At 39.3% G+C, this 14,181-nt stretch overlaps 1 protein-coding gene across 3 annotated transcripts in view; it reads right to left on the bottom strand.

The window, feature by feature from the left end:
• LOC129705713 (uncharacterized) overlaps nucleotides 1-14,181 on the bottom strand; it is a 144,783-nt gene that overhangs the window by 15,473 nt on the left and 115,129 nt on the right. For all 3 annotated transcript variants that reach the window (XM_055649456.1, XM_055649455.1, XM_055649457.1), the window contains exon 13: nucleotides 7,839-7,991. In XM_055649456.1, coding sequence (XP_055505431.1) covers nucleotides 7,839-7,991 — 153 coding nt within the window. The remainder of the gene's footprint in view (nucleotides 1-7,838; nucleotides 7,992-14,181) is intronic.

Below are 14,181 nucleotides of genomic sequence, written 5' to 3'. Positions count from 1 at the left end.
AGGTATCAGAAATAGGAACAGAAAATTCTTGAAAAACCCCATATTAAAACTAAGCTTTTTGATGCCTCCCATCCTGCCTCCTATATAGACTCTATCCAATTTTCTCAGTTACTTCGTCTCTCTACTGTATTTTCTCAAATGACGCGACTTTCCATTAAGATGCATCTAACATGTCTTCCTTCTTCCTGAACTGTGGTTGCCCTTCTCCTGTTGTTGGCAGAGCTTTGACCACATCCCATCTATTTCCCATATATCTGTTCTCATCTCTTCTCTCCTGATCAGAGCAAGGATAGAATTCAATTGGTCTTCAGCATTCAATCTATTGTGTTCACATACATGCTTTGCAATTTCCATCAGCTTGAACAACTTTCCACACCCAGGCACATCTTTCAACCCCATCTCTTTCAACACTCTAAAGTGAACATTACCTTTGATTCTCTGTCCAGCTATTCCATCCCCACCAAATGCTCTTTCTTACAGTATTTTCATATTCAACAGCAAGAGATGCTACATCTGTCCTTTCTGCAATTCCCTTCCATCCATGTAGAGACACAAATAATCCTTCCAAGTGATGCAATGATTTACTTGCACTTCTAATACAGTGTACTACATTCAGTGTTCGTTGGAGGAACTAAGTGCATACGAGGTGAGTGTTTTATGGAAAATGTTGTTTAGTCTACTAGTCTACTAGGGTAACTCATCTGCCTGTGGGATCCTAGAGTGTTATAATGGTGCCCAATTTAAGCTTGCAGAACATTACCTCATCTTCTGTCTGGGCACATTGTAACTCAAAATCAAATTCTACAACTTCAGATTACTCATCTTCTCTGTCTGTATCAGAACTGACAATTTCTGTTGTAAATCATCCATCAATGATATTGGCTCAGTTTGTCAATTGCTAGTAGTACAGCTTGAGCACCCGGGCATATCTCATTTCAAAACGTTTGCTCTCTGTGTAGCTGTTCCCATCAACCTGATGACTGCTTCTGGTTATCCATACAGTAACTCTGGCCCTCCCCAGAGATATGTCTATGTCCCCCACCTTCTCTATAATTTAACCATTCTTTCTTTTTTTTTTCCAGTTCCGACAAGGCACCTTCAATCTGAATTGTTAACTCTTGCACAGAAGTTGCTGACCTGCTGAGTGTTTGCAGCATTTTTTTTTTTAATTCATGGCAAGGTAAATTGCCATTTTGAATTATTTGCACTTGATGAGGTCAAAAAATTGAGAGTTATATTTATGGGAAAGGAGGATGTATGTTTTAAGAGAGGAAACCCTGGAAATTACAGTTTCACATTGATCTTGTCAGATTTAATGGCATTATCAGATTATATTTTTTAATTATGTTCTTTGCCCAATAACTAGCCACCTTCTGAATGGGAGAAACATTATGGTCATAGAATGTTGACTCTACCACATGAGGTTTAGGGTTGATGGTGGGACGTATTACACAGACAGCAGGGTTAGAGTAGGTGCACTAAATAGAGTTTAATGAGCAGCAGAATAAAATTGGAATAAGGAGACGTAGAAGACATCCTTTAATTCCTGATGAGAGATGGGAGTAGAGAAAAGATGAATATCACATTTCAATTGCCTCCAAGTCCCTTTGGCTATCAGGTTTCTTGAAACCTATGTAGGTTAGTTTTAAGTGCTGCCAAAGTATTAAAATCATGGAACCAGAGTTTATTCAGAGTAGGTTTTAGACATGATATGGTCAAAATGGAATTGAGCACAACCTTCATGGCAGCTTTTGAACAAGCAGATATTACAAATTTGGTAGTTTAATCCATCATCCTCACTCCTTCACCTATAAATGCACCGTATTTTACACGTTGTGGATGATTTAAAATTTCATCCATATTTTCATTGAATTATTCTTTTACGTCTTCTTAAAAATCTTAATCAACATATTGTACAATGAAGCTCCTCAAGTATAGTATTTGCTCGCCCTTAGGTTTGAACAGATGGTTAAATGGCAAGTAATTATCAAAGATGATTAGCAGCAAATGGCAAACAGTAGGTTTTGAAGTCTTAAAAATCTAATCTCCTGCAGGACTGTGTGTGATAGATGCATCACTGTACTGCAAAGTTTTCTAAATTTTAAAGAAATTCATTAATATTGATAATCAATCTGTTTCTAAATGTTTGAGAACAGTGGAAATTAGTTGGGATCCAGGTTTCCCAAGTCCTTTTAAGGCCAAGGATAGAGAAAGAGGTGGAATTATGACCGGTTGCTTGCAATGGCCTGAGCTGCTATGCCAATTTCCTCATTCTGGCCTGGTTCAACATCAGCAGAGAAGCCGCTATGAAATTAGGAATGCCCAAATGTCAAATGACAGTTGTAGAGTCACCTGGAAAAGTGGAAGGAGAGAAATCCTTACCACATTTAGAATAGTGAATTACATAGAAAGTACAGTATAGAAACAGGTCATTTATCTCAAAAGGTCCAGATGAAGATTTCTGGTTTACATGAGCCTCCTTCCAGCCTTTGAGCCAAAGATGATACCTCAGTCATACCTTTGGTGCTGTGGATTTCTGCCATTTTTTATTCATTAAGGACTGTCCCTTCAGTTCAATAGACAATTAACAATAAGTGCAGGAGTAGGCCATTTGGCCTTTCGAGCCAGCACCGCCATTCAATGTGATCATGGCTGATCATCCCCAATCAGTACCCCGTTCCTGCCTTCTCCCAATATTCCCTGACACCGCTATCTTTAAGAGCCCTAATTAGCTCTCTCTTGAAACTATTATCATTAATGACCCGAAGGAAATAAATTCTGGCCCTTTAATGTGAGATGTCACCACAACTATAAATTAAACTGCTGGAGAAAAGAGAGGAATCCTAACCACAGTTGGAATAGTAAATTACAAGGAATGTACAGCACTGAAACAGGTCATTTGGGTTCCTGAGTGAGTTTCTCCAGCAATTTGTTTTTTGTTCAAGACATCAGCATCTGCAGTCTCTTGTGTCCCCACTATAAATTACCTTCCCATAAGTAGATTTTCATCTAATTTTGGGGAACACGTGAAAGTCAATGACAAAAGAGAATGAGAACACTGTATGAAAATATGGAAATTATTTGATTTCTAGTAATAGGCACACACTTAAAACTAATTTATAGCAATATGTTTTCAATTATATGTAGACATTTTACAAATCTTATTCTCATGTGTTTATGCCACCTGCATACATTGTACCATTAAAAAATAGTGCAGTTGCTCCTGATGCCAATGGAATGCATGTTATTTTGTTATGTTAATCTGGTCTTTGGTGTCAAGGGATATGAAGCAGCTAACCTTGTTGTGCTGTCAATGCAATCTGATGCCAATATTCCTGCTAATTTATTAACTGTATTATGTTTAAAACTTTCTTGAATTTAATTTTAAGGAAATTGCACTCAGGATCTGATTTATTGACCAATGTAATTTTTCCATCAGTGTAATACCATCTACTGAACGTTATCGGTTATATTGCACATTCCAATATGTCTTCCAATTAATTATTAGTGATTATTCCAATTTCTTAATCTTTAAAACCAGAGTAGTCAATGTAAAGATTTCAAAATCTATCATAAAGAACTTTTTATCTGTAGACTTTCAACACCTCTTTGCGCAGATGGTATGGGGAAAATAATTACTGCAATAAGGATCTGAGGTAAAGTATGAGGATTAACGGGTCCTATCCTGGCACAAAGCTCATGATATATCAAATAGGAGTGATACTTTGGCTGTTCAAGAAAAAGGTTTAAGATCAGCACCTCAAAACCTGGCACAGAGCTCTTGGTATGCAAGGTAGTAGTGATCACTGTAATCATCCAAGTGATGAACGAGGTATCTCAAGAACTACTATGCTACCTCCACACAATTAATTTCTACTGGCGGGATAAGAAACCCAATTTCAGCATCCTCATTTGGCCAATATTTCCAGAATTGAGACCATCATTCAGTCGGCTCTGACTTGTTCTGTTAATTTAAAAAATTCTTAAATACACTTTTTGTTTTTGTAATGTCTGAGTGCATTCTTAAATGATCAGTGTGTGACTTAAATGCAGAGCTTACTATTACTTGAATAATTGAGACCATTAACACTGAACATAAATTAGGGAGAAAGGAACAGAAGGGGGGGGGGGGAAATAAAATAACACATCAATGGTGCAGAATAACTTGCTACTGTGATGTAAATTTTATGCCATAGCTATTTGATCACAAACCACTACTTATTTCATTGCTATGCAACTGAAATAGAATTTTCCAGGTCACATAACTGCTTGCTAGAAATTTGATGAGGTATTTCCTTCTTGAGCATAGCCGGGGAAATTAAGAACATGTTATTCTGAATATCAGCAATTGTTAATCACTCCTGGGCCAACTCGATTTTACTGACACTGTGCTGCATTGAGACCTCACTGAGGACCCATACTTAGCTTCTATCTTTCAGGAACTGTCCCCTCCTCCCACCACCTCAATCCCACTACCAAACAGATGGGAGGAACTTAGGAACTTAGCAGTTCGTGCAACATCTATGGGGGGAAAAATAATCGTCGACCTTTCGGATCAAAACCCTACATCAGAATATCTCCTTCCTCCAGACACTGACAAAGTCATAGAGTCAGTCACGGAGTCACACAGCATGGAAACAGGCCCTTCGGCCCAGCTCATGCATGCTGACCAAGATATGCCATCTAAGCCAGTGCTATTTACCCGTGTTTGGTCCATATCTCTCAAAACCTTTCCTAATCATGTACCTTTCCAATGTCCTTTAAATGTTGTTATTGTACCTACCTTAACTACTTCCTCTGACAGCTCATTTCCTATACCTATCACCCTCTGTGTCAAGAAGTAGCCCATCAGGTTCCTATTAAATCTTTCTCCTCTCACCTTAAACCTACGCTCTCTAGTTTTTGATTTCCCTACCCTGGGAAAAATATTCTGTGCATTCACCCTATTTATTCCCCCCCATGACATTATACACCTCTATAAGATCACCCATTAGCCTGCATTCCAAGGAATAAAGTCCTCGCCTGGCCAATCTATTCCTATAGTTCAGGCCCTTGAGTCCTGGCAATATGTTTGAAAATCTTCTCTGCATTCTTTCCCGCTGAATTGCATCTATCCGACAACAGGCTCATTGGACCAACAATGGTTAGGGTCACTCTCTACAAATGGCGCCGCCTCAGTCCTAACATCTGGTCTGTTAACAAAAGAGTCCTCCTCCAGTCCTCCCTCCACCACATCCAGTTTAAATTCCATTTGGAATATTTTGGAGGACCAAGAAACCAAGAACCAAGAGTCACTCTGGTGGGGAGCAACCACACAGTGCATCACAATTCCAAGGTCTCACCGAGTTCTTCAACTTTATTGGTTAAATTGCATGTGCATTCCCTCAAATGAACACAAGGTGGTATCATAGACCTAAACATCGGAGACATGAAACTGCATATGCTGGAATCTTGAGCAAAGAACAATGTGCTGGAGAAACATAGCGAGTCAAGTAACGTCTGTGAAGGGAATGTGGACAGCATTTGTCAGGACTCTTCTTCAGACTGATTGGAGTTTTGGGAGAGAAAACCTGGAAAGAAAAGCAGGGTGGGACAAAGCCTGGTAAGCCGAGTACAAGAGTCAGGAAGTTATGATGCAGCTTTAATACGACTTTGGTTAGGCCGCATTTTGTGTATTACGTGAAGTTCTGATCATCACATGACTGGAAGGACGTGAAGGTTTACCAGATGATGCCTGGATTAGAAGGTTTTCGCTACAGGGATTAGTTGGACAGACTTTGATTGTTTTCTCTGGAATGGCATGGTTACAGGGAAGTACAGTAAACTTTAACAGACATTAAGGGGGGGGGGGGGGGTGGGCGGGAATGTTGTCCATTATTGCTGATTGTCCATTATAACTGAGTAAGGACTCATCATTATATGTAGTTGAAGCAAAGAACTGTGGATGAGATAAATACACAAAAAAATCACAGTGCTGGAGTAACTCAGCAGGTCAGAAAGCTGCGCTGGATAACATGGATAGGTGATGTTGTGACGCTTCTTCAGACGGATTCATTCTGCTGACTTACTCCATCACTTTGTGTTGATTCGCATTGAAACTAGGCGCAGATGCCGATGGCCTGCACCAGCGAGCTCTGCTTCACCGGTTCACGCGACTATGGTTGCGGCTCATGCTGTAGCCCCTGGGGACAGCTCTTTCTTCAGACCACTGCCAACGACACGTCACGCTCAGTCACCGTGGGGCTCCCTCCCCTCTCACCGGTTGCCATTTTCAAGGCGGAGTATGTCAGTGATTCTGGGGGAGGAGGTGGGGATGGAGGGGAGGTGGGTGTAAAGGCCGAGTGGACAGAGCGACGGGACAAGGAGGAGGTGATGGCAGTTGAGCAGACAACGCGAAGGAAGAAGTGTTAGGAAGGTACATCTTGTGAGCCGGGTGGGGGCTCTCAGAAGCCTGCACTCTAAGCAGCTGTGGAGGCAGTGCATGTGGGGGATCCGTTCGCTATAACCAAAATCCATTATAAAGGGGTATATTAAACCAAGGGTTTACAATCTATAAGATTATGAGACGTAGGTAGGATAGACTGAAGAAGGGTCTCAACCCGAAATGTCACCTATTCCTTCGCTCCATAGATGCTGCCTCATCCGCTGAATTTCTCCAGCATTTCTGTCTACCTTAAATAAATAGTTAGGATAGACAGTTGGAAGCTTTTTCCCAGGATGGAAAAGTCAAATATTGGAGAGTATAGCATTAAGGTGAGAGGGACAAGGTTTAAAAGAGATATGAGGGGCAAGTTATTTTTACACAGAAGGTTGCACAGCCTGGAATGTGCTGCTGCAGGTGGTGATTTAGGCAGGTGCGATAGCGGCATTTAAGATACTTTTGGATAGGCATATGGATATGCAGGGAATTGAGGCATAGGAATTATAAGCACGTACATACGAGGTGGTCTTCGCCTAATCATTGGCACACAGTGTGGGCCAAAGGGCCAGTTCTTGTGCTGTACTGTTCTATGTATCTGCTGCATGATAGATGGATCCAGGTGTGTGTGTGTGTGTGTGTGTGTGTGTGGAGGGGGAGAGATATGCCAGGCTTTGTCACACTCCTTCACAGATGCTGTCTGACCTGCTGAGTTCCTCCAGATCTTTGTTTTTTTTTAAACTAAACATCAGATGGTGTACCAATAGGAAATGGATGAAAAGTTTCAAGTGAACCCGCAGTATATGATAGACATAAATTTAATACTCTTTATCATCTGACATTCAATCAAATTTATATGTAACCCAGGAGATAAATAATCAGAGATCCAGAAAATTGTGGCTATTTTTCAGTTTATCAGCACTAATTTTGCTGTGGAAAAATAAATAGGCGAGGTGCCAATTGAAAACTAAGTTCAAGCAATTAGATGTTAATGAATAATATCCAACCAGGATACTTTTATCAAATTCTCCCGTTAGTGCTGATTTATCTTAAAAAAATTAAAGCAATTGTTATTTTATGTCAATGCATCCTGTTATCTATATTAAGATTCGTACTTTGGAAACTCTCTGACAAGATTCCAACTGAAGACTATTTTCTCTTTTTGGAAAAAGAACACCGCCTGAAATTCATTCATTTGGAGCAAAAGCCATACACATACAACCTGGATTTCGCTCTGTAGCTTAGTTGATATGGCACAGTGCACACAATGGGAAGATGAGTGGTAACAAAAAGCTAATCAAAGGTCGGAAGGAGCAGAAATGTGGAATTATTTTAAATTATGGAAATTAAATATACAATTTATTAAAATGCATTTTTCAGCTTTTCACAAATTTTCTTAAAACTTAGATTTGCTACATACCTGGTGGAGGAAGTTCAAGTTTTAGTTTTCTAAGCTCAGTTATTGACTTTTCCAGTTGATCAATAACAACGTCATCTTCATAATGAAAGTTTTTAGACATAATTTCCTGAAGGAATTCTCGGAGATCTTCTAATGACATCTTCACAAGGTGCTCTGATTCAAAAACACATGCACTCATTAACAAATATTGCTATTTTATTTGTAATGCAACAGCTATGATTTTATATATGAAAACAGCTTGTGAAATGCCTACCTCAAATTTGTGTTAAATAAACAGGAGTAATCAATATCAGGCACTTTATCAACATCCTAAAAAAACTCAGTACATTTCAATTGACCAATATTCAATCATGAATTTGTACTGACATCTCTAATAAAAGCAAGATTTATGTATTAATCTGTAATCATGCATTACATCAGGAAAGAATAGTGTTATGGAGACAAAAGACTGCAAAAGACTAGCTAAATTGTAGATAGTACGCAGAAAGCATACAATAGTTACCTACTGATCCATCTTCTACCCAACATTTTGGTTATTTTTTAAGAAATATTTTTTAACATCTCAGATAGTTCCACCTTTCACATTTTTAACTCCTAGCTAAGTTATGAGTAAATATTTCAGCCACAAGCATGAGACTGAAGTATTTCTTCTTAACTTATGTTGTTGGCTCCAAAAGTTCTATGCAAGCTAATTTGCACTGTTACAATCCAGGACACCAGTGTATTGCGGGTTTCTCTGGTCCTGTTGTTCCCCATATGTCCTCCTGTTCAGAGAACCAGCTTCTCTTGTTTCACCTGGATCTCTGTCTTTTCTTATCCTCACAAACAACACTATCCCAAACTTGTCCTCAGTGTAGTAACTGCAAGTTTCTTTAATGTTGCTTCAAATACATTTACACAATCTGGAAATAGCGAATATAACCTAGGGTGCAGTGATGGAGCTGCTGCCTCATAGCGCCAGAGACCCAGGTTCGATCCTGACTACAGGTGGTGTCTGTGCGGAGTTTGTACATTCTCCCTGTGACCGCGTGGGTTTTCTCCGGGTGCTCCCGTTTCCTCCCATATTCCAAAGATGTGCAAATTTGTATGTTAATTGGCTTCTGTAAAATTATCCCGAGTGTGTAGGATGCAAGAATGGGAATAACTTGAAACTAGTGTGCGGGTGATGGTTGGCGTAGACTCAGAGGGACGAAAGGCCTGTTTCCATGCTGTATCTCTAAATTAAACCTTTTCTGAAGGCACCCATTGTCAAACCATATGTGCCACAACAATGTTGCAATGTCATTTGTGCAGTTTATAGATACACTTGGAGTTACATACATTATGATGAGAGATGAATATGAACTCTAATTCTCTACTAAATAACCAATTACTCAGGAAAGCTACTGTAGATTGGCAAGGGACATAAAACTTGGATTGCCGTAACGTAAGCTGCGTGTGTCGATTTCAGAGCACAGAAAATAGTTATTTAAAAAAAAAATTACAATTCTGTTCTCCAGATGACAAATTAATATAATTTAGCGGTGCAGAGACGACGACCAGTTTATTTAAAGAGATTTTATTACAAAATTGTTTCTTGGTCAACTGGTTTACACACATGTGACTAGCCACCATAATGGTCAGTTGATCAACTGCCCTTGCGAAAGCGAAACCGCGCGAAAAAGGCCGTGACCGCAGCTTCCGAACGCCGGGTTCGATATCTGCGTGCGCCAGCAGGCGCCGCTAGAATAATTCAATTTTGCTTAATAATTTTGGAATGTCACAATGTTTATATAAAGTAGGGAATAATGTACAATGTAAACTGATGCAAAAGAAAATTAGGGAACGTGCCAAAACCTTCATGTCCCCTATTTCAAATATTTACGTGATACTGTCTGAAAGGTGTGTAATCTTTGTGGTAAAGTCAAGGCAAGTGGGAACTCAAAACAATTATTTGGTATTTTACAACGTATATGTTGAGTAAGTCTGCTAAGCTCTAGGTGCAAATAGCCAAGTGGGATAACGATGCGGTGATAACGAAGACCTGAATCAGGGAAGTACGGCTCTCCAATTCCTACAGATGTTCTTAAAGAGAAAAGATACCTAGCATGGCTGTCCATTTCTTTACTTCAACAAGGCAGTTGAAATATTAAAACCACGAATAGAAGCAGTCATTATATGCATGCCCCTCTCTAGTAGGAATGCACATTACAAACAAGTTTAATGCTGGATTCAAGGACTTTGCATGTTCCCTTCAATTCATAATCCATTAATTTTCATATGGTTAATTTGTCTGCACTCATGGAATTAAAGAAATGTTAACTATATCCATGTTCTGCCACAGATGTGCATTTGTCCCATGCCCACCAGTGTATGAGCAATCATACCTATGTACCACAGCCTGGTCTCCAGTTGGTTTAATTGCATCAAGACTGCTCTTTGAAAACTGTGTGGAAATTGTGGCACTGTCTATCCAAAAAGCAACACACCTGAACATCACCATGCTATCATAATTCTGGAACTCCGATTGTTTGACATCAACATCTTTGCACTGAGTCAGAGATGACAATCAGCTTAAAGAACAAGGCAGTAGGTATATCTTTTGGAGGGGCGAACCGGAAAGAGTTTGTCATTAAGAATGAGCTAATCTTTGTTATTAAGAATGAGCTAATCTTTGTTATTAAGAATGAGCTGGTCATTATATGCAGAATTAATGAATACCTTCTGACTTTTTGATTCACTGTAAAACTGAGTCTGGAAGCTTTAGGCGAGGCCAACGAGTCCTTCTATACACAAATGCTTGGAGCATGGCCTCATGATGATGAACACCATACTTCATTAGAAGGATAAGCACAAGATATCATGGCAACATCTGCAGTCCAAGCACTGGCACCAGTTAAATTACACTATTGTCTGTGTAAAGAACTGCGATTATGTCATTTGAACCATGACAGGCACTGATGAATGTTAAACTGGCAACCATCTAATCCACTCTATTATTATCATCATCAACCTGGCCTCAAAACATGAACATCAACAGAAAGAATATCATAATTGATGTCCTCAAGGTCCCTAAAGATAGACCCTCAGAAAAGGTATTCACAGCTTTTAAGCTACTTTGTAGTGCACCAAAATTGGCATTTAGATGAGATTCTTTGTTTCTCCATCAAGAATAACAAGCACTCGGATGATGAGAATGACCCAGATATTGAGGAGCTTGTTGCACAAGGTGTTCCTGCACTAGCTTTGTAATTCATCTTGGCAACAAAAAGCTTTACAGGCACCCGAAGGTAACCTCTGAGCAAACAAACAGACAATGGATGAAGAGTGTGCAAGAGGTTCAGCAGTTCATTGACAGCCACGATATATACAAGTTCTGCGATCCAAACATTTAAGGTTCCAACTGGCCAAGAATCAAGCATGTGGGTGTTGATCAAAGGTATACTGTAGAGGCACTCAATGCCCTTGAAAGAGGCACTCAAAAGACCTCTTTAAACCATGTTGGTTCTTGACCTCAGTGGCCTTGACTACATCCCACATTATCCTATTCCAACCAGTCTGGCCATCACTCCTGACTAACGGTAGGTTCAAAAGGCCTTATGTCAACTAAAAAAAAAGGAGGCCTCAGAAGCAAAGTTACCTGAAGCATAACAATCTTCAAGGAAGTAGACACTGTTCAAGAAAGAAAGTCTGCAACTACACAGAAATTTCATATCTGCTGCAGTGAAAGTCATTACCCGGATAGTTCTCGATCATGTCATCTCAGTGGCTAAAGGGTTTCTCCCAGAATCACAATGTTGATTCCATCCATTGGGAGATATTGTGAACTATACATAGCTTTCCAGAGATTCACAACCTGCTATGAAAATAAATTTCTATACACCACCATTTAAAACTGCCCCCCTCATTTCTCCCCTGCCTCCTCCCTCTCTTCAATCCCACTTATTTCTCCCCACCACCACCTCTCCTGCTTTGCTCTTTCTGGCTTCACAATCTGCAGCACCTTAAACCCATCTCACGCCTTCTGTTCTGGCCTTTGTTCCAACCATCTGCCTTTCAAAATAAAATGTGCCTTTGTCGACCTATTATCTACCATGCTTTGTCCTACCTCTCCCCTTTTCCAGCTTTCTTCCAACCCGCCCTCCCGCCAACAATAGATTCCAAGTCTGACAATGTTAGGTGTTGTGGCTTTTCTATCTTTCAAAGTTATTTTCTGCTATTTCCTGAGCTGATCTAATTCCAGATTGTTGATTGCTTTGTGTGAGATCCTGTCATCATTTTAGACCTGGACAGCTTCAGGAAGCAAATTTGCACTTACCTTGTGGGCCAGCAACGAGCATTGTGGTTTGCCATTGGCAGGATGTTCAGGTCAAGTATATTTGCTGCACATTTAAAACAACGGGGTTGTTCGTAGGTAGGGAATGAGAGTTTTTTTTTGTATGAAGACAGATGCAATTTTGACAGATTTGGTATTATTTCCAAATTCTCAAAGTTCTTATAGCTATTCTTCATCAACAAGTTGAAAAATGTGAAAATTCACTGACTCAAAAATGATAATAATTGCTGGAGAAAGCAAAGCCCTAGCTAGTAGTCATGTTGTACATTATATTTTCATCTGTAAGTAGAATGTATGACCAAGCACTGAGAAAACTGACTCATATTTATGAAACATTATCTTTGTGCATTGCGGCAGAATTGCTTGAACAGAAGAGGATGTGGTGAGAAGGGCACAAACAAAAAATGATTGTCACATGTCTTACAAAGGTCCTGGTTCTAACCTCAGCTCTAAATTCCCCTTATCATTGTAAACATCTTCTGGTACTTGGGCCAACAATCTATTGCATTGAGAAGGAATAGAATAGAAAAAACATAGAATAAACAGAATGCAATAGAAGAAACATTTTATCGGTAAGATCAGGAACATCCTGAAAATGAATTGCTTGAAAGATCACAATGTTAAGCAGCAAATTCTAATGAGTAAATTGCACGAGAAACACAGGAAGGCCTCAGTGGATTTTCAATGACAATTGTATTTTCCAATACCCTTTGGATTCAAACTACATGTATGTGCCATCATTGGTCAAACAAAATGTTAATGTAATTTAGATTGCTGGAGATAATGATAATTTATTTTCCAAGATATGGAAGTTAAGTAAATATGTTCCAAACTTTAGAAAATTTGAGGCCTGAATTTAAGATTTAGAGGTATAATTTCAAACCTACAAAATAATACAAGAAATTGGAGCAGGCATATGTCTATTCACTTCGGGTCTCTTGCCATTCGGTAAACATGAGTAAAATAATTATTTTGCCTCATTCCACATATCTCCACCATTCTTGAATCCCTTATGGTCCAAAGATTTATTCTTCTCATCCACAGATATACTCAATTACTTAGTATACACAGTCCTGTGGAGTAAATGACTGATAACTATCTTTAAAGCAGAGACACCAAAATGTAAATAATGAATATGCATGTATTAATATTCAGATATGTTGAAGAAAATTATCCTCTGCCAGTTGACAATGCTGCATGGTGCACCTATTTGCTGCACTATGCGCTTGTAAAACTATGGAACAGTCAACTGTATAATGTTTCTTTGCAGATACTTGTGCTGGTAATTTAATCCTCAGTTGGAATTCTCCATAAAATATCATAACCCACATCCATGTTGAGTTGATAGATCAGAACTCCAAAATGCAAGTCAGACCTCACCTGCTCCAAAATGCAGATGTTAAATAAAGTACTTGGCATACTTAAGGTCAGTAAGGATATGCGAGTATTTATATTTTTCTGCTGAAAATGCTCTGCTTGCTACAATTCAGACATTTTTGTTCACGGGTGAATTAGTTTTACTGACAAGTTGCAGGTGGACCAGGAAACTCACGGACCCAAATTGAAATTTGAATACATAGATTGATATTGCTTTGAATGAGTTATTGAGCTATATAAGGAGTTATACATGAAGTGGCCAATCCTCCTGCCTGACTGGGGTTGGTCAGATGTAGCTTAATATAAAATGAAATGCCATAAGCTGACCAACTGCAGCACATTTTTAGACCTACTCTCAATTCCTGGGCTTCTCTACTTTAAAATTCAACCTCTGCTTCCTGCTGGTCTTTCAATGTTGTACATTTGATTTCAAGTGCCTTTAGCAATAGAGCATTTTTTTGAATTCCCCTCCATTGCCAGAGTGTGCCCACACTCAAACTGGAGGAATATATGCTTATATTCTGCTTGGATAGCTTACAAGCCAAAGGTATAAACACTGAATTCTCCAATTGTAGGTAATTTACCAACACTCACCCCTCCCCCACCCTCCCCTTCCCTGTTGCTTACTTGGATGCACACCCATTTCTCCTG

The sequence above is a fragment of the Leucoraja erinacea genome, chromosome 18, assembly GCF_028641065.1.
Source record: "Leucoraja erinacea ecotype New England chromosome 18, Leri_hhj_1, whole genome shotgun sequence".
Classification (NCBI taxonomy): domain Eukaryota; kingdom Metazoa; phylum Chordata; class Chondrichthyes; order Rajiformes; family Rajidae; genus Leucoraja; species Leucoraja erinaceus.
This window is presented reverse-complemented; position numbering and strand designations above follow the sequence as displayed.